This window comes from Micromys minutus (genome assembly GCF_963924665.1).
Source record: "Micromys minutus genome assembly, chromosome: 1".
NCBI lineage: Eukaryota > Metazoa > Chordata > Mammalia > Rodentia > Muridae > Micromys > Micromys minutus.
In genome coordinates, this window is record NC_137969.1 from 202,513,738 (window position 1) to 202,535,866 (window position 22,129).

Below are 22,129 nucleotides of genomic sequence, written 5' to 3' on the forward strand. Positions count from 1 at the left end.
TGGAAACAAAAAACAAACAAGTAAATCCAGGGAATAAATACAAATGGTTTGATGGGGTACCATATCTACTAATTCCTTTTGAAGAATTATTTTATACAAACTGTTTCAGAGAAACAAACAACTTTCTCCTCCTCCTCTTTTTCCTCTTCTTCCTCCTCCTCTTCTTATTCTTCCTCCCCTCTCTTCCTCCTATGAATCAAGTCCAGCTTTGGAAACATAACTAGAATACACTAGCCAAGTACATCTGTCACACAGGAATTTACTCAGCATCTGAAATAAATTACAGACCAGATTAAAGTCTCTTAGTCTTCAAATGTGCACATATATTTACACAAATGGATATAACCAATATGTGTGATGGTCAGGGAGGCCATGTCATAATGATTGTATTATATTAGGAAACTGAGATAATCCATCACATTAACACAGTTGGTAAAAAATGAAATTTAACAGAATTCTACAGAGGAGATATAGGACCAAAAGGTCTAGTAGGCTAGGAAGAAAAATAATTTCCCTAATGTGATTAGCATATCTACCAAACTATATTAACTGTATATTAGAAGCATTTCTTTTAAGTTCAAGGACAAGAAAAAACTAAACATGCCATGCAGATTATAGTTTCTGTTGACAGAAGCTAGTTCCACCTAAGAAGAGGAAAACTCAGCTGAGAATTTGTCCCTATCAGATTGGCACATGGGCAAGTCTGTGGAACATTTTCATGACTGGTTGATGTGGGAGGGCTCAGCTCACTGTGGGTGGTGCCATTTCTGGGCAGGTGTTCTTAGGTTATATCAGAAAGCAAGCTGAGAAAGCCCTGGAAGGGAGGCCACTTGCAGTGCTCCTGCCTCTACTCCTGCTTATGTTCCTGTCCTGACTTCTCCACAACTCCCCCCAATCCCATTCCTCCTCTTTCACTCCCCCTTGCCTGTATGAGGGTGCTCCTCTATCCATTCACCCACCCTCACCTCACCCCTCTAGCATCCCCCTACGCTGGGGCATCAAGCCTCCCTCCCCTCCCATTGATGTCACATAAGGCCATCCTCTGCTACATATGTATCTGGAGTCCTGCCTCCCTCCATGGTACTCAGACTTTCTAGGGAAGTCAGCTTTGATTTCACTTGCTACTGTTCTCCTGTCTTGCATTATTCTGCCACTGTAGTTTATCCTGGTACCTAGGCACATGGACAGGCTTCTACCTCAGAGCCTTTGCATGGTTCTTTCTTCTGCCCCAGTCAGTCTTCACAAAGATGTGTTACAGCACAAAGATGTTGCTACATCGTGCTTTTAGACCTCTTTCCCACATCTTTTTCTTCATTATGTCCTTTTTATTTAAATTAGGAATTATTTCTTTATTCTCTTAGACTCCCTATGCTTCTGTTTTTCTCTGTAGCATTTTCATCTTCATTGTACTGTATTTTGTGTTCATTTTCTCTTTTCCTGGTTATAGATATTTTTATTTACTTTGTCAAATTCTATATCCTCATCATCTGTAACTACCTAGCAAAGAAATTGATTAATATATATTGGTTTAATGAAAAAACACTTCCGGAATAGGTGTTTGGTTTTTTGCTTTTTGTTTTTTTTTTTGTTTTGTTTTGTTTTGTTTTTTAAGACAGACAATATTACCAAAGTACAAAAAGAAAAAAATTATTACATGGGTCTCATTTTTTCATAACCTGAAAAATTATAACTTTCATTTAATATTCGTTTTCCCCCATGGGTACAACAGTTTGTGTTGAGTCATACCTCTTCATATTTTATAGCACAAATTAAATTTTTAAATGCCAAAGAATATTGAAATATAGATTAGAAGATCTTTATCTGTTTTACAAATGTTTAAAATCATAAATTATAACAATATGATATGATATTACACCTGCTGGTAGATAAACATTTAAATCCAATTTCAAAATAAATTTCAAAACTAGACTTTACAAAAATAAGAAAAAATATGAATATTTCATTGTGGGAAGTGTATTCGACTTGAAAAATTTAGAATTACATAAAAATCATATAGGATTAAGTAGGTCTATAATCTTCAATATAGTTAAATATAAATTTTATTCTATTTTATCTCTCATTTTCTCTTAATCTCAGATTAATATTAAATCCAAAGCTCATTAGCAAAGAAAATAAGTTCAATACGTAGATCTTAAGCAAAGAGTATGTTTATTATTGTTTTGCATTCAATGTGTGACAAAAGTTTCTATTTTGAAATCATTTCAGGTTTTCTGTAATAAAAAGAACAGGTTGCCAGAAAACTCCTTGTAAAATTTTAAAGTAAAATATAATTACATCATTTTCATTCTTCCCTTTTCTCATTCTACCCCCTCCCACCACCCTCCACTTACCATGTTTCCACTCAGAAACATGGCCTCTTCTTTTAATAGTTATTGGTGTGTGTGTGTGTTTGTGTGAGTGTGTATGAGTGTGTGCATGTATATGTGTGTGAGTGTGGATATGTGTGTGTATGTGTGAGTGTGTATGAGTTTGTGTCTGAGTGTGTATATGTGTGTGAGTGTGAGTGTATGTGTGAGTGTGTGTACATGTGCATGTGCGTGCATGTATGTGTGTGTAAGTGTGTGTGAGTGTCAGTGTGTGTGTGTGTGTGTGTGTGTGTGTGTGTGTGTGTATAAATATAGTCTGCTTAGTCTGTTTAGTGTTGCTTGTATGTATATGATTTCAGGGATGACCACTTGGTGTGCATAAGCAGTAAGGTAGACTGTTTCCTGTTCTCATTCGTTTCCTGTAGTTCTTTTAATCATTGTGTGGGGCACCATGGGATTTTCTCCGTCAGTGTTGGCATGACTATGGGTGATGTAGTTCGTTAGGCTTGTGTAGACAGCCATGCTGATAACGTATCAGGACGAAGGTTCCCCTGAGTCAGCACCTTTTGATGTTTCTTGTTTTCCAATAGCCCCTGATGCAGCTTCATTCTTTTTTTTTTTTTTTTTCAGTTTCTTCTCACAGGATAGTCTATCTGAAATAAGCCCATATCCTTAGTACCCTGTTTCAGGAAAAACAATTCTTATTCTACAGCTGAAGTTATTTACTTTGTCTTTGAACTTCCATGGGTATTTTTGTCTTTAATTTTTGATACTTAATCATGTAATTATAAAATTAATTGAAACAGATGATCATAGTAGAATAAAAGCTGTCTTGATATTTCTGCCATTTGTTCTCATGGAACATAATTTTTGTCTTTACTGTAATGCAAAATTTGTTGTTATAAGATACAAAAATAAAGATAATTATGTGTTTTCTCCAAATAAAAATTAAAGGAGATATGTCACAAAGTTTTCACATAATTTTAAAAATGTGATAGGTGGATTAGTTTGTCACATAACATGTGGTAGAGTGAACATGGCAATTCAAGACAAGTGCCATTTAACCAGTGGAAACCACATCAGATTTCATAATATTCTTGCTTTGTGTGTTTATAATATGTACATATGTACATATTTACATGTTCATTTCAGTGGGTAGAGGCATAACCATCCCATGGCATGCATGTGAAATTTGGAGGATAACATCAGGTGTCAGTCCTCATTAAAACTTGATTGGAGGTGAGCTAGCTGGACCCCGGCAGTCTAGGCATTCTCTTGTTTTCACACTGCACTGTGATTATAGACATATGACTGCTGCTGCTGATGCAACTCAGAGCCTCATTTATACAGCAAATAATTTCCCTCCCACGCCATCTCCCCATCCATGCAGAATTTATCTAAAACAAAGCAATCAGCCAGGCTAAATTAGTATTAACCTCAAATATCTTAATTTTTTGTGGTTAGTTTTTAATTTGTAAATGTACTAACAGTATTCCGAACACAAGAGCTGTTCAGTCAATTTTATGTATTTTTAGCACATCATGTAATCTAAATCAACACCAGGAGTCTGTTAAGACTCTTCCTTTTCAAACAACTTACATATTACTATGAAGAAGCACTGGTGAAGATGATATATTATACCCAGGTCTGAGGACCAACTACCAACATGAATTATAGCCATAGCTGCAGTTTGATTACACCATGACCGTGAATCATTTTTTATTCATTATAGCAAGTAGCCACTTATCAAGTCATCCCGAAAGGGTGTTGTCCAGATTTTAAATCAATATGCTCATGTATTGGGTATTACTCAAATATACCATTTTAAAAAATAAACAAAAGAAGGAATAACTTTTAATTTCTTTACTGAACCATGAGTTTGATATTTTGTTGCTTTAGGGAATTTCCCATCTAACATCATGCCATTTGCACCTTATTATTCTATAGCTTGTATAGTTATTATGTAAATGTTTGAAATAAATAAAACTCTGGATTGTCCTCTAACACATTTTTATTTTTAAAAGATTGATAGTAGTTGACCATAGACTACATTATTATGCTCTTATTAAAAACTTGATATGAATTTAGATGAATGTTTTTAATTCAGCAGTGGCTGAATAACTAGAAATATTTGACTACTAGATACAATATTTTGAGTATAGTTTGACCTTAATTTTAGAAAACCAAATGTTTTCAGCATAACATTTATAAGACTAATTGAAAATTGTAACTGAATTAACAAACTTAATAGTGTTATTTTGTTTGTATGCAAATGTATTTTCCCTACCACTGTCATTGCTAAAAACCAACCCCTTGTCTTTGAGAGACTACAGTGGTGTTATTTACATTAATTCATATGGCTTGGTTTTAAAAAAATGCTAACTCCTTTACTTAATGGGATTCTTCCCTTGCGGCAGTGCAAACGGCTGCACCAGGAGTTTCATCGTCTGAAAGAGCAGAACCAGACTTCAGCAAACAACACGAGACATCTGACTGCTGAAAACAATCAGGAACGTGCTCTGAAGGTAAATGGCTGTTCCTTCTTGCAGGCAAATTAAGGTTGTAAGCCCTCGGTGCCGGCTCTCTGTGCTGCATATATCAGTTGTGTACATTGCAGCAAAAGTGAGCTGTGCTGTTTGCCAACAACCTCCTCTTTAAACACAGACACAGCACCCTTCTGTTATGGTATTACTTTATTTCATGTATGTGTACATGAAAAAACATATTTCTGTATTTTGAGTGGTTGTATATTAATAACCTCTGGTACATAATCATTTTCTTTCTGTTTTTATGTTATTAGCTTTTATACTTAATAAAAAGTGACCACTCCAAAAGAAATAATAAATCATCAGCCTTTTCTTTGTAACAACATGTATTATAATTTATTAGAATTTATAACGCGTTGTTGTGCCTGTCACCCAGGGAACTGACACTACTTCAAGGACATGTGCGTGTGTTTGGAAACGGAAGGAATCTGTAAAATGTTAAAAACAAGAGTAAGGAAATGCATTGTATTCAACTAGAACTTGAAAACAAATGACAGGTCCAGTTTATGACACGTTCACACACGTTCTCATTGTAATACCGAGCAGTCAGGAGAAAAACACATTATGTGAGTCGTACTGTTGGTGCAGTGCTTGTGACTTTCCGTTCCTTCAGATTTCCGTAGTGTCTCAGAAACATTCATCTCTGCCTGCAAGGGGCTTGCCTGCCCGTTACCAAGCCTAGTCTTAGTCTGTGATGAACAAATGTGTCTTTTGTTGTTGTTGTTATACAGTAAGAGATTTGCTAGCATTGTATTATAGTTACTTCCCTTAAGTTCATTTTATCTTACATTGTAAATAAATATGGTGTTAAAAGTGTGACACATTAAGCCCAAACTGACAAAACATCCTTTAAAAACTAAATAGAGGCTGTGGTGATAGCTCACTTGTTCATATCTTGCTATAAAAGTATAGCTTTTTAAGCTAAGACAGCTAGCACCCACATGGAACAGCGAGTACTAGAATGTGCATCTGTGACTCTGATATGGAGAAGAGACCAATGGCTGCTTGGCACTTTCTGGCTAGTTAGTCTAGTCACGTACATGACCTGCAGGTTCAGAGAGATCCTATCTCCAAGAAGGAGATGGAGAACAACTAAAAGGATACCTGATATCAATCTCTGACCTCTACATGAACACCATAAAGGAACAGGCATCTACACAGGCACACAGACACACACTCACACAGGCACACACACACACATACACACACACACAGTCATATACTACACAGGCACACACACTCACAGTCATATACTACACAGGCACACATACATACAGGCACACACACTCACAGTCATATACTACACAGGTACACACACACAAGGGCACACACCCACACAAGAACACACCCACAACAGTCATATATTACACAGGCATACAGGTACACATCCAAACAGGCACATACCCACACAGTCATATACTACACAGGCACATACCCACATAGACACACACACACAGACACATACCCAAACAGGCACACACCCACACAGACACATACACACACAGTCATATATTACACAGGCACACACACACGCACACAGGTATACACCCTTACAGTCATATACTACACAGGCACACAGGTACACACCCACATAGTCATATACTACACAGGCACATACCCACATAGACACACACACACAGACACATACCCAAACAGGCACACACCCACACAGACACATACACACACAGTCATATATTACACAGGCACACACACACACAGGTATACACCCTCACAGTCATATACTACACAGGCACACAGGTACATATCCACATAGTCATATACTACACAGGCACATACCCACATAGACACACACACAGGCACATGCCCACACAGGCACACACCCACACAGGAACACACCAACACAGGAACACACCCACAACAGTCATATACTACACAGGCACACAGGTACACACTCAAACAAGCACACACCCACACAGTCATATACTACACAGGCACATACCCACACACACACACACAGAGGCACATACCCACACAGGCATATGCTCACACATGCATACATTCCACACACATACTGAATAATATGAAAAACATTTTAATTTGTACAAATTATGAAATGTAATAAAATATTTTCCTATAAATTGTTTTTAATTTTATATCAATAGGTTTATAATTGTGTCACTATTAATTTGTTTTCTATTAAATTTATAAGTAGACCAAAATACAGATAATAGAGAATTATATATTATCATTATTATTTTTAATTAGCCCCAAATAAGATATAATATATGAGAATAAAGTATAGTAACATTTTAAAATGTGTATGTACATGAAAATTGAAAAATAAGTGTTCTAACGTCATCCTCCACCAAGCATGGTAATTAGTTATGAGGACAGATCATGTACATAATACGTTACGACTGTTTCAAGTTAAAACAGGGCCTGAGATAAAAATCCTACTTTGGTAATCATTAACATATAGTAACTGTGAGAAGAAATATATATTTCTGTCCCTTTTGAATGGTAATGGCAAATATGTAAAAGTGGTAACAGCTATTTATTGGGAGGAGCACATACAGGCATCTGAAAAGTTATTAAACATAGAAATAAGTAGACCACACAAAAACACTTGGGAGCTCAGAGCAAAAAGAAGCCATACTATTGATATAGAGATAGGCAAGTAGATAAATGGAACAGAAGTGAAGAGGGGGAAATGAACCCACACACCTATGGTCACTTGATTTTTGACAAAGGAGCTGTAAACATTCAATGGAAAAAGGACAGCCTCTTCACCAAATGGTGCTGGTCCAACTGGCAGTCAGAATGCAGAAGAATGCAAATCTTTCTTATCTCCTTGTACAAAGCTCAAGCCCAAGTGAATCAAAGATCTCCACATTAAACCAGGTACACTGAAACTATTAGAAGAGAAAGTGGGGAAGAGCACAGAACACATAGGCACAAGGGAAATTTTCCTGAACATAACACCAATGGCTTATGCTCTAAGATCAATAGACAAATAGGACCTCATGTGATTGCAAAGTTTCTGGAAGGCTAAAGACACTGTCAAGAAGACAAAAAGGCAGCCAACAGATTGGGAAAGGATCTTTACCAATCCTACATCTGATAGAGGGCTAATATTCAATATATACAAAGAACTCAAGAATAATAATCCTATTAAAATGGGGTACAGAACTAAACAAAGAATTCTCAACTGAGGAATACCAAATGGCTGAGAAGCACCTAAAGAAATGTTTAACATCCCTAGTCATAAAGGAAATGTAAATCAAAACAACCCTGAGATTCCACCTCACACCAGTCAAAATGGCTTAGATCAAAAACTTGGTGACAGCTGATTCTGGTGAGGATGTGGAGAAAGAGGAACATTCCTCCAGTGTTGGTGGGGTTGCAAGTTGATACAACCATTCTGGAAATCAGTCTGGAGGTTTCTCAGAAAATTGGACATAGAACTACCTGAAGACACAGCTATTCCAATTCTGGGCATATATCTAAAACTCGCTCCAACATATAACAAGGATACATGCTCCACCATGTTCATAGCCACTTTATTTATAATAGCCAGAAGCAGGAAAGAACCCAGATGTCCTTCAACTGAGGAATGGATATAGAACTTGTGGTACATTTACACAATGGAGTACTACTCAGCTATTAGAAAACAAATGACTTCATGAAATTTCTAGGCAAGTGGATGGAACTAGAAGCTATCATCTTGAGTGAGGTAACCCAGTCACAAAAGAACACACATGGTATGCACTCACTGATATACGGATACTAGCTCCAGAAAGCTCTGAATACCCAATACCCAAGAAACAATTCACAGGTCTTATAAAGCAAAAAAAGAAGGAAGGCTAGAATGTGGATGCCTCAGTCCTTCCCAGAAGGAAGAACAAATCACTCATGGGAGGAAATACAAGGTCAAATAGAAGAGCAGGGATTAAAGAAAAGATCAACCAGAGACTGCCTCACCTTGGGATTCACCTCATAAGCAGCCACCAAACTCAAGCGCTATTACTGATGCCAAGAAGTGCTTACCTACCGGTAGAAACCAGATATGGATGCCTCTTCAGAGGATCTGCAGATACATGCAGATATATACAGTCATACGGATACAGCTGAGCATGTTTGCAGCTATCTATTGGACTGAACACTAGAACCCCAATGAAGCAGCTATAGAAAGGACTGAAGGAGGAAAGGGAAGAACAATATTATCAACCAACCAAAGCCTCTACAACTCCCATGGACTAAAGCACCAACCATTGAGCACACGTGGAGCGACCCATGGCTCCAGTTGCATATGTAACAGAGGATAGCATTGTCTGGCATCAATGCAAGGAGAGGCCTTTGGTCCAGTGAAGGTGCGTTTTCCCAGTGTAGGGGAATGCTGAGGCACTGAGGTAGAGAGGGTGATTAGGAGAGGGAACACCTTCATGGAAACAAGGGGAGGGGGAGGAGGATAGGTGTGCAGGGGGTGGGTGAGGGGTAAGGGGATAACATTTGAAATGTTAATACAGAGAATATCCAATAAAGTAATTTAAAAAAGAAACCATACATTTAGTGGAAATTTCTTTAGACTATGATATTTAAAGTAACACATAAACTCCTGAGAAAGGTACTGCATTAATTTTTTTTTCCTATTTGATCTCTGCTTTTTTTTTTTCTTCAGAAGGCTGATTTGGATGTTGTATCTGTTAACTAAAGTTGTTTTAAATTCCTAGAAACGAGAAATGGTAGAGTCAGGTTTTGAAAGATTTCATCAACTTATGCTTCCTACAAACTCTGTATGAAGTGAAACTCTTAAAAATTTCTGCCATGCATATGTAATGCTGACTTTTAGTCTATTCTTAAATCATTTTTCCATCAAAACCTTAAATTTAATTATAAAAATAAGATCATTTTAAATACATCTTCTTATTCTTTCTCTTTAAAGTGCAGTTATATTTTATGTCTACTCGTGTTTCCCTGTATGTTTGTACGTTCACCATGTATATACCTAGTGCTCTTTGTGGCCAAGAAGAAGGTGTGGGTTCTCTGGAACTGGAGTGACAGTTATGTACTTCAGTGTGGGTGACGAGAAACAAACCCAGGTCCTCTGCAAGAGAACAAGTTGTCTCAATCACTGAGACTCAATCTACTTATTCTAAATCATAGCATTAATCAGTTATTGGGGGAAATCTTACTCTTCCTATGGTGGTTGATTTTCTAGTTGTCACAAAAGTTATAGATCTCACATTTTCTATGAAATTATCTGTCCCTTTATACAAACCATCATAACAACTGATTTAATATTTAGTTTTATATATAAGTCAACATTAGAACATTTTAGAAAGTGATTTCTTTGGAAGTGTTTAATATCAGCAATATTTTCAGTACTATAAATCACACTATTATCAATAGCACTAATACATTTAAAGTTTACTAAGTTGAAGAGTTGAAAATTTTGCTTCTTTTTTTTTTTTTTACTGAATTACACTAAAATGTCAAAAGCATACTGGAGATCTATTTGGCTTTAAAAAGTCAATAATCATGTAGTATATAGAGCTTTTTGACGTGGTAATGCTGGCAAGGCCACAATCACGGTCAGGGAACCAATTTTAGGTATTTCTGTTGTTCTTCAGCTAAATGTCTGTTTATATTAAAAATTCTTTCTAAATTATTTTTTATGCTGGAGGGTAACATCAGATGTTTTGGTGAATATTAATAGGCATTCTTTTTTAATTATCAAGGATTCTAAATAATATTTTATTACTTCTTTGTATATAGATAGATATACAGTGTATCATAATCATATTCATCCTTATTCTAAGTTCTCCAGATCCACTACCATCTCTCCAAACCACTAATTTATTGTTCTTTCTCTCCTTCTCTTCTGTCTCTCCCCACGAGTTTAGTTTGTGATACCCAGCTGTTCCTTGTGGGGACTTACCCTGGAATGTGTTCGATCTACAACAAATCACACCCCAAAGAAAACAGACTCTTCCTCTTTCAGCAGCTAACAAAGTCCAGTAACACCTCCACTAGGACTGGGCCTCCATAGCTATCACATAGTTTTATGTTGGGATTTTATGTGGTTTAAATGTACACAGGTCTTGTGCATGCTGTCACAGGTTCTGTGAATTTATTTCTGCAGCTGCTATGTTGTGTACAAAGCACCCTTTCTTTAAAATCATTTACAACCTCTACCTCTTATTAGGTTAATGCTTCCTTTTCTTCCCACATCCCTGAGGCTAGAAAGGGTGGAATATCACTGTCCCATTTGTGGCTGTGCAATCCAAAGTCTCTTATGCACTGTACTGTGACCAATTATGGGTCTCTGTGTTAACTGCCATCTACTGTAAGCTTTCTGTGATGAAAGCTGAGAGAGACACTGATCTGTGGGTATGGTGATAAGTTATTGGCTAAATAATATTAGTGGGTTCTCCCTTAGGGCCTATGGCATATTTTACCACTGGGTGTTGGCCTTAGAAATAGTGAATAGTTCTACCTCAAGATTCAAGTATACTACTCCTGGGCATATTACCCAAAAGATTCTCCAACATCCCACAGAGACCCTTGCTCAACTATGTTCATAGCAGCTTTATTCATAATTGGCAGAAATAGTAACAACATAGGTGTACTTCAACTGAAGAATGGATACAGAAAATATAAGATCTGATGATTTCCTGAATATCCTCAGTTTCAGTTGTTATGTCTCCACTTTCCTTTCTGATTTTGTTAATTTGTATACTCTCTCTTTGCCCTCTAGTTAGTCTGGCTAAGGGTTTATCAATCTTGTTGATTTTCTCAAAGAACCAGCTCTTGGTTTTGTTGATTCTTTCAGTGGTTCTTTTTGTTTCTATTTGGTCTATTTCTGCCCTAATTTTGATTATTTCTTGCCGTCTACTCCTCTTGGGTGTATCTGCTTCCCTTTGTTCTAGAACTTTCAACTGTGCTGTCAGGTTGCTAGTGTTTGCTCTCTCCAGTTTCTTTTTGGAAGCACTCAGAGCTATGAGTTTTCCTCTCAGTACTGCTTTCTTTCCATCCCATAGGTTTCGGTATGTTGTGTTTTCGTTTTCATTAAATTCTCGAAAACCCTTAATTTCTTTGTTTATTTTTTCTTTGATCATGCTATCACTTAATAGAGCATTGTTTAGTTTCCATGTGTATATGGGCTTTTTGTTGTCTTTGTTGTTATTAAAGACCAGGCTTAGACCATGGTGATCTGATAGGAAGCATGAGAGTATTTCAATCTTCTTATATCGACTGAGGCTTGTTTTGTGACCCATTATATAGTCAATTTTGGAGAAGGTGCCGTGAGGTGCTGAGAAGAAGGTGTATTCTTTTGTTTTAGGATGAAATGTTCTGTAGATGTCTGTTATTTCCATAACCTCTGCTAGTGTCACTGCGTCCTTGTTCAGTTTCTGTTTTCGTAATCTGTCCATTGATGAGAGTGGGATGTTGAGGTCTCCCGCTCTTATTGTGTGGGATACAATGTATTTTCTGAGCTTTAGTAGGGTTTCTTTTATGAATATGAGTGCTCTTGTATTTGGAGCATATATGTTGAGGATTGAGAGTTCCTCCTGACAAATTTTCCCTGTAATGAGTAAAAAGTGTCCTTCCTTATCTTTTTTGAAAACTTTTGGCTGAAAATCTACTTTATTTGATATTAGAATGGCTATTCCGGCTTGTTTCTTGGGGCTGTTTTCTTGGAAGGTTTTTTCCCATTCTTTTACTCTGAGATAGTGTCTGTCTTTGTCTCTGAGATGAGTTTCCCGTATGCAGCAAAATGCTGGGTTTTGTTTATGTATCCAGTCTGATAGCCTATATCTTTTTATTGGGGAGTTGAGTCCCTTTATGTTAATAGATATCAAGGAATAGTAGTTGCTGTTTCCTGCTATTTTTGCTTTTAGAGGTAGAATTATGTCCGTGTGTCTTTCTTCTTTTTGTTTTCTTCCTTAGGTATTTACTTGTTTTTACTAGGATGTAGTTTCCCTCCTTTTATTCTGTTTTCCACCTATAATTCATTGTAGTTCTGTGTTTGTGGTCACATATTGTGTAAATTTAGTTTTGTCTTGGAATATCTTGGTCTCCCTATCTATGGTGATTGAGAGTTTTGCTGGGTATAGCAGCCTGGGCTGACACTTGTGTTCTCTTAGTGTCTACATGATGTCTATTGAGGATCTTCTAGCTTTCATAGTCTCTGTTGAGAAGTCAGGTGTGATTCTGATTGGTCTGCCTTTATATGTTACATGACCTTTTTCCCTTACTGTTTTTAGTATTCTTTCTTTGCTTTGGGCACTTGGCATTTTGACTATTATGTGTCGGTAAGAATATTTTTTCTGGTCCACTCTATGTGGAGTTCTGTAGGCTTCTTTTATGTTCATGGTCATCTCATTCTTAAGGGTAGGGAAGTTTTCTTCTGTGATTTTGTTGAATATATTTACTGTGCCCCTTAGTTGATATTCTTTGCCCTCTTCCATTCTTATTATCCTTAGGTTTGGTCTTCTCATTGTTTCCTGGATCTCTTGGACATTTTGGATTAGGAGCTTTTTGGCTTTTACATCTTCTATGACTGTTTTGTCTATGTTTTCAATGTTGTCTTCGGCCCCTGAGATTCTCTCTTCCCTCTCCTGTAGTCTGTTAGAGATGCTTGCATCTGTGACTCCTCATTTCTTTTTTAGGTTTTCTACCTCTAGGCTTGTCTCTTTTAGTGTTTTCTGTATTGTTTCCATTTCCATTTTCAATTCCTTCATCTCTTTAGTTCTGTTTTTCTCTAGTTCTTTGATTTCTTTGTGTGTTTCTCATGTTTCCTCTTTAAAAGCTTCTATTTCTCTATGCTTTTCATCCTGTTCTTGTTTAAGGATCTCCATCATTATCTTGAGGTATGATTTCAAGTCTTAGTCTTTTTTTTCTGGAGTGTTTGGCATTCTGCTATTTGCTGTGATGGGAGAGTTGGTTCTGATGTTGCCAGGTTGTCTTGGTTTCCATTGGGTAAGTTCTTTCACTTTCCTCTTGCAGTCTTGTTGTCTGTGATTATATGTGGTCTTGATGTCAGTTATTGGGTTCCCGTCTCTCCTGTGTACCTGGCCTGTGACCCTGGAACTCTGCTGTTTTAGGTGGCAGATGGCCTGAGTGTTTGGTCCGCAAGCACGGCCCCTCCTTGTGGAAACTGAGTCCCTATGGCAGAGTTCCTGCTCCCCTGAACCAATGGGGGGCACACTTTCTGTGTGCCTGTCCTAGACCTCTCTGCACCCTGCCTACTGCAGTGCCTGTGTCCCTCCTTTGATTCATTTTGAAACGATTTTTTTGTACAAGATGAAAGAGAAATTTAATTTCATTCTTCTGCAGGAAGATATCCAGTTTATCTAGTATGAATTTTATATATTATTTTATTGGATATTCTCCGTCTTTACATTTCAAAAGTTATCCCCTCTCCCTAACTACCATCCCCACTCCCCTTCCTCTTGCTTCTATGAAGGTGCTCCCTCTCCCAGTCACTGTCTCCACCTCAGTGGTTTGGCATTCCACTACACTGGGAAAGCATGCCTTCACTGGGCCAAAGACCTCTCCTCCCATTGATGTCAGACAATGCTGTTCTCTGCTACATATGCAAATGGAGCCATGGGTCTCTCCATGTGTGCTCAATGGTTGGTGTTTTAGTGCCTGGGAGTTCTGGAGGATTTGATTGGTTGATAATGTTGTTCTTCCGGTGAGGTTGCAAACCCTTTCAGCTCCTTAGGTCCTTTCTCTATTTCTTTCATTTTCTGTCGATTGATAGCTGCAAGCATCTTCAACTGTATCTCTATGACTCTGGCAGAATCTCTGAACAGGCATCCATATCTCATTCCTGCCAGTAAGTACTTCTTGGCATCAGCAATAGTGCTTGAGTTTTGATGGCTGCATATGGGGTGGATCCCCATATGATTTATTTAATAGGCTGATTTCCTGTGTATACTTTCTTTTTTTTGTCAAAAATTTAATAGACATATTTTTAACATTTGATTTTTGGGACCTCTATTCTATTCCGTTGGTCACCTATCTCTTTTAATGTCTACCACAAGTCTGCCATTATCGTCACATCTCTGCAGTATAATTTATGTTTGGTTGTACTAATGCCACCACAAGCTCAAACTCTTTGTTTAGTTAATTTTATGTGTTGTTCTTTTCATTAAGTTTTTCTCTGATCCTTATCATTTCCTACTTCATCTAGTGTATTTGGGATTGGCTATTTTGGTTTTTTTTTTTTTTATTGTTGATGTTTTGTTTTGAGAGCCTTAAGTTGCATCATAATTAGGTTATGTTATGAATATTTATTGTTAAAATTTTCTTCTTGGTATTCTCTTCTTCGTGTACCAGAGGCTTGATAGGTTGTGATCTTTTAGCAGAACAATAATATTTGTTTTTTTCTCCTTGGCCCCTGACTTATGTAGTCTCAGGTTCTTGGCCACTTCCACAGTATATGTCATGGGCCCATCTCATGGTGTGGTCCTTATATCCTATCAGATATTAGTTGGATGTTCCCACAAGCTTTGTGCTACTATTGCACTAGCAGCTTACAAGTCTGCTACTGTTGTAGATGAAAGAGTTTGTTCATCTTTTTCTTGTGATGGCACACAGAGTACCTTCCTTCCAATACCATAAAGTCTAGTCGGTTGGTCTGAAGGCTCTAGGTAAGCACTAGCTTAGTTCTCCATGTTTAATGAGTTGTGTAGATCTTCAGCTTGCTCCCATGGTCTTGGTAGGCAGAGTAATGAATTAAGAAAATTCCCCAATAGACTTGTCTACAGGTCAATCTCATGAATGTATTTTCTCAGGTAAGGTTCTGTCTCAAAAGATTATAGGTTGTATCAAGTTGACATAAAATAACCACCAAAAGAATGACTCTGACTTCACAATAGGAAACAATATTGTAACTGAACTGAGAACTGGAGGAAGAAATCCCTGTGTATTTCAGTATGATCGTAATTGTAAAGGTAGATGAGGTAGTTCAAACCATGCTTCAAGCTCTGTATATGATGATATAGATGGATTACATTAAGTTTGAAGCCGTCCTGAGCTTCATGTTGACTTTCAGGATATGATATTCACATATCCACAAGACCAGGACTATCTCCAAAAAACAAAACTAAGAAATAACTGGAAATTTGTGAGTAAGTAAAAGGTGACAGCAATATAAATTTTAAGTTGTTTTCTGTCCCTGTTGAATAAGACCCCATCTCTACTAGCCATGCATTTCATACCCAAGACTGCAGTATTCTCCACCTTTCCTTCTTGCTCATTCGGCTGCCTAATCCCTAGGAATTACCTACTTAGTAGAGATTCTTTTTTTTTTTTTTTAATAGATCATATTTGATTTCTTTTCTTATCTCTAGGGAAAGCATCAAGTATCATGGTGTCTTGATTATCTTTCCTTATGCCTACCTAAAGCTCTAAAAGAACTCTGTTTTGTACTGAAGACTCATTCTCTAGAATTGTATGATGCAGTGTGAAGAATTCTAGTTCTCCCTGCCTATCTCTGTACCAGTACCATGCGTTTTTTATCAAATTGCTTTGTAATACAGTTGAGGTCAGGGATGGGGATTCCTGCAGAAGTTTTCTTGTTGTTGCTAATAAATTTCACTGTTCACAATTAAACTATTTCTGCATTCCTGGGATGAATCCTACTTGATCATGGTGAATGATTGTTTTGATGGGTTCTTTGAGTTAGGTTTGCAAGAATTTTAGGAAGTATTTTTGCATCATTATTCATGAGAGAAATTTGTCTGAAGTTGAAGACTCAGAAATGAACCCACATACTTATGGTCACTTGGTCTTTGACAAAGGAAACAAAATCATTCAATGGAAAAAGGACAGCCTCTTCAACAATTGGTGTTGGTTCAACTGGCAGTCAGCATGCAGAAGAATGCAAATTGATCCTTTCTTATCTCTTCATACGTAGCTCAAGTGAAAGTGGATCAAAGATCTCCACATAAAACCAGGTACACTGAAACAATTAGAAGTAAGGAAAACCTTAGAACATATAGACATGGGGAAAAATTTCCTGGACAGATATCAATGGCTTATGCTCTAAAATCCAGAATTGACAAATGGGACCTCATGAGATTGCAAAGTTTCTGTAAGGCTAAGGACACTGTCAAGAAAACAAAATGGCAGCCAACAGATTATGAAAAGATCTTAACCAATCCCACATCTGATAGAGGTATAATATCCAATATATACAAAGAACTCAAGAAGTTAGACTCCAGAGAATCAAACAAGCCTATTAAAAATGGGGTACAGAGCTAAACAAAGAATTCTCAACTGAAAGATAGTGAATGGCCGAGAAGCTCCTAAAGAAATGCCCAACATTTCATCAGAGAAATGCAAATCAAAAGAAGTCTGAGATTTTACCTCACACCAGTCAGAGTGGCTTAGATAAAATACTCATATGACAGCAGATGCTGGTAAAAATGTGGAGAAAGAGGAACACTCCTCCAGTGTTGGTGGGGTTGTAAGCTGGTACAACAGCTCTGGAAATCAGTCTGGAGGTTCCTGAAAAAATTGTACATAGTACTACCTGAAGACCCAGGCATTCTACTTCTGGGCATATACCACAAAGATGCTCCAACATATAATAAGGACACATGCACCACCATGTTCATAGCAACCTTATTTATATTAGACAGGAGCTGGAAAAGAACCCAGATGTTTTTCAACAGAGGAATGGATACAGAAATTGTGGTATATTTACACAATGGAGTACTACTCAGCTAGTAGAAACAATGACTATGAAATTCCTAGGCATATGAATGGAAGTAGAGAATATCGTCCTGAGTGAGGTAAACCAGTCACAAAATAACACACATGGTATACACTCACTGATAAGTTGATACTAGGCCCAGAAAGCTCTGAATACCCAAGAAACAATTCACAGACCTTATGAAGCTCAAAAAGAAGGAAGGTCAAAATGGTGATTCCTTGGTCCTTCTTAGAAGGGAGAACAAAACAATCACGGAAAAAAGTACAAGGTCAAATAGAGGAACAGGAATTGAAGAAAAGATCATTCAGAGACTGTCTCATCTTGGGATCCACCTCATATGCAGCCACCAAACCTAAGCACTATTCCTGAATCCATAAAGTACTTACTGGCAGGTACCAGATAAAGATGCCTCTTCAGGGGCTCTGCTAGAGTCATACAGATGCAGCTGAGCATGCTTGCAGCTAACCAGCTGACTGAGGTTAAAGAAAGGACTGAAGGAGCTGAAAGGTGTTACAAGGGGAAGAACAACATTACTGACTAACCAAACCCTCCAAAACTCCCATGGACTAAAACATCAACCTTTGAGCACACATTGAGAGACCTATTGCTCCAGGTGCATATGTAGCTGAAGATAGCAGTGTCTGGCATCAGTGTGAGAAGAGGCCTTTGTTCAGGGGAAGGCAAGATTTTCCAATGCAGGGGAATGCCAAGGCACTGAGGTGGAGAGGGTGCTTAGGAGTGAGTGCAGCTTAGTGAAGATATGTGGAGGAGGAGGGGGATAGGAGCAGGGTGGGGGAAGGGAATAACATTTCAAATGTAAATACAGAGAGTGTCTAATTAAAAAAGAAATATTTTAAAGAAAAATAAACTTCTTCACATATTACAATAATTAAAAAGTAAAAACAGAATTCTAGTTCTCACTAGTTATTGCCTTAATGCTACTGAGTATTCTCAGTTGTTCCCTGGTGTCCTTTTCTATTTAGAGTTCACTATTGGATATGCTTTTTGTTTTGTTTTGTTTTTTTAGAGGCAGAATAAATAGCAGATGTTCTTCTGTACACTGAATAGTAAATGATAATATAAAACATTTCTTAACACGATATCAAGATGAGTTACTATTTCACCATTTCTCTGCTAGTGTACTGTCTTTGTTATGTCCTAAACAGCTTTGTACTGAGAATTTCTCTTTTACTATTCATACAGCATTTTAAAATTCTCTTGATGCCCATATGCATATAAGATTATAAGGGTCAATATGATATTGATGGAAGTCTATATTCATCCTGTTTATAAAGTATGACACCTTCCTCCACTGGTATGTATATTTTGTAGGAATACAGAGAAAATATTAGTATAGATGACAGGGTCTTTTTAGTAGCCATAAACCAAAGTATGTTTTTCCAATGTTATTTTATTTAATAAAAATTAATGAATTAGGAAGTTTGCAGAATCATTTTAATCATAACAAAGCCGGTATCTCTTTGGACTTTAAAATGTTCCTATGCATCGTATTTTATTTTTGTTTAATCAAATAAACAGAGGGTTTTCCCATGAAAAAAATAATAACCAATTTTATCTTAAAAATATGTTTCTTTCTAGTGTGTGGTTATGTGTGTGCATTCACACATGTGTGCACATGTGAAGGCCAGAGAAAATTAGGTTTTTTCATTTGTCACTCCCTATCTTGGCTTTTGAGGCAGACTTGTCCTTAATCTGAAGCAAGCTGTTCCAGATAGTCTGACTAGCCAGCATGGGATCTGCCCAACTCTGCCCTAGACACAGACAGAAACATATTCATTATTTGCATGAATGCTGGGTATCTGATATCAGGCCCTGATGATTGTCTGTCAAGCTTTTTTACCCACTGACCAGTTTCTTCCACATAACTTTGTCATGTTGTGTCATATTTTTTATTAATTCTCTTACCAGTAGTATTTATGAATTGGTGTGCATTCAGTCTTACCTAGACTCTGAATTAGGAAAAGAGCAGTGAGTAGTTTATTTTTAAGACACTGATTTTTCTGGGACAAAAAGCACATATTAATAATTATCTATCCAAATGGAAAAGGGGTTGTACAAGCAATATTTGTGGTGAGAAAACCATTGTATATCTTGGTGTGGATAGCAGTTACATGGTTTATGTGTGACAGATTTGAGCAAAATTAGACACATACCACAAAAATGTAAGTGTAAGGCTAATGTAATTAGAGTAAGACATGGATCTTGCCACCGTATCAGTGCTCTCGTTTAGATCTTATATCATGGTTGAGAAGCATGTTGTCTGTTGTATGTCAGAGGAGAGTGCATGGGACTTATTTATACATACTTTCTTTTTCTTATGAACTGAAGATTATATGAAAACTGTTATTTTAAAAGGTGATTTACTAAGTTCAGTGCACATCAGAAGGAAGATGACTGCACCAAGACAGAAAACCAGGACTCGGGACCATGGGGGTGGGACTCAGGTAAACGCACCTTTACCTTTCACCTTAATATGCCAAAAATACAGTTCCTTACTTAGAGTGGGCTCAGTAGTAGAAGTCAAACACTGGCCCAGTACATGGCAGGCAAGTATTTAGCCACTGTAATACATTCCTGGCTTTAAACTTTTTTTCAGCTCTACTATGTTCATTCCACAGTTTTCTCTAAAACAACTTTTATTTTCACGGTAACATTTGGCAAAATGTTTGGAGTTATTCCTCTTCCCTTCTTTCATATTCTCCTTCCTAACTATAAACTAATTCTGGTGCTTTCCGGGCACATCAAGATCTCGGTTACTTCTCACCACTTCCATGGCTACTGTATGCCAAGCTGTCTCACCTCTGCCTCAACTCTTGGCCCAGTCTGTTAATGGCATGTGTGTCTGTTATTGTAGTATTCTACGTACTCTATTCTCTGCACAAACTGCAGGTTAGATTATGTTACCACTCTGGTACAACAGTTCAAGTGAGAAACTGGATGCATGCACCTCCCCTGGGACATACGAGTCATGCTTGCTTCCCCTTTTCCCTTTCTCGGAGAATTCGCTCTACATACATATGCCTTTACCTTTTCCCTGGCTTTTAAGATGCTTCAAGCCCCAACAAGGCCTTCTTTGCCCAACCTCTTTTGAGTTGTAGCCTATGCCTGTTCTTGTCAGCACTCTGTTGTCTTTCCTGCCTTTTCTTTGACAAGCTTGCCTTTATCTATATCATACATACATACATACATACATACATACATACATACATACATACATACATACAATTTATTGTGGTAGACTGTTTTCCTTATAGGAGTAAATACTCCACAATGCCAAGAACTTTGGTTTAACTTTGTTTATATGTGAACTAAAGACATTGACCCATTAGCAGATGTGCCTGTACATATTAACTGAAATAAAGCAGGACTCCATCTCCAGAAAAAGTACCGGCACATAGTATTTATTGAATAAATACTGTATCCATGGAGTGAATGGTAGCAACACTGGTAATTTAGGTTTCTTTTTTCTTTACTCAAGACTCTATAAGTATTTTCAGGCATGCTTAAATATTCTACAAATACTCTCTTAAAATACTTAGTGAGTTGTAATGCATAAGTGTATGATAATTTAAATTATTTAATGAAGATGAATACTTAAGTTAATTACAACTTTATGCCCTTGGATACTTTGAACAATATTTTAAATGTGAATATTTAGCTATATTTAACAAACAATTTTTTCAGTAAAGAACATAGAATAATGGTCACTTGATTCCATAATGTTGGAATAAAATAATTCCAATTTGTTTTTTCATCTATTACTCCCGATTTGAGCTCCACAGAACAAACAAAAGAAGAACAAGAAGAAGAAGAACAAAACAAAACCAAAAAACCACTTTGAATTTCTTTAGTTATTGATTCTACATATCTGTGTCTAAATGAAAGCACTGTGCAATTTCTTTCTTTACATGGGAGAGTGATCTCTCAAGTGTTACTATAAAGGATCTTATTTTCTCAGCTTTTTCTTTAGCCTTTGCACTGTTGTGAGTAAACAGTGTAGATAACCACTTGAATTAGCATTTTCAGGCATTTAAACACATTACCAACATTGTACTTTATTTCATGACCCAACTAATAGACAAGTGATATTGTTATCAGTACACGTTAAAATGAACCGATGTGCTTGTATGCCATCATTACGTAAATACAAGTATAGATTAGTATGATCTTCCTGTTGGCCTTGTAGACCAATTATGACTTGTATAGCCCTAGAGACATGAATTTTCTCACTTTTTTGTTTCTGGTTTAACATATTGGCAAGGTATTAGTAAGTATTTGTGAATGTATACCCTCCCCTGAGTACATCCATGGCCATATATACTGGAAAATATAGGGTTAGGAAATAATTATCAGATGAAATCTACCAGATCTTGTGTAGATATTCTTCAGATCCAGAGTATATGAAGTGCTTAGATTTAAGAAACTTATAAGAGAAAATATTTGGAAACAGAAGGAATATTACCCAATTCTTTCTATGAAGTCACAGTTACACTGATACCTAAACTACAAAAAGACCCAACAAAAAAGAGAACTTCAGACAATTT

At 37.0% G+C, this 22,129-nt stretch overlaps 1 protein-coding gene across 1 annotated transcript in view; it reads left to right on the forward strand.

Moving 5' to 3' along the window:
* MIPOL1 (mirror-image polydactyly 1) overlaps positions 1–22,129 on the forward strand; it is a 286,282-nt gene that overhangs the window by 121,559 nt on the left and 142,594 nt on the right. Inside the window, exon 8 of the mRNA XM_080936131.1 lies at positions 4,745–4,852. Coding sequence (XP_080792257.1) covers positions 4,745–4,852 — 108 coding nt within the window. The remainder of the gene's footprint in view (positions 1–4,744; positions 4,853–22,129) is intronic.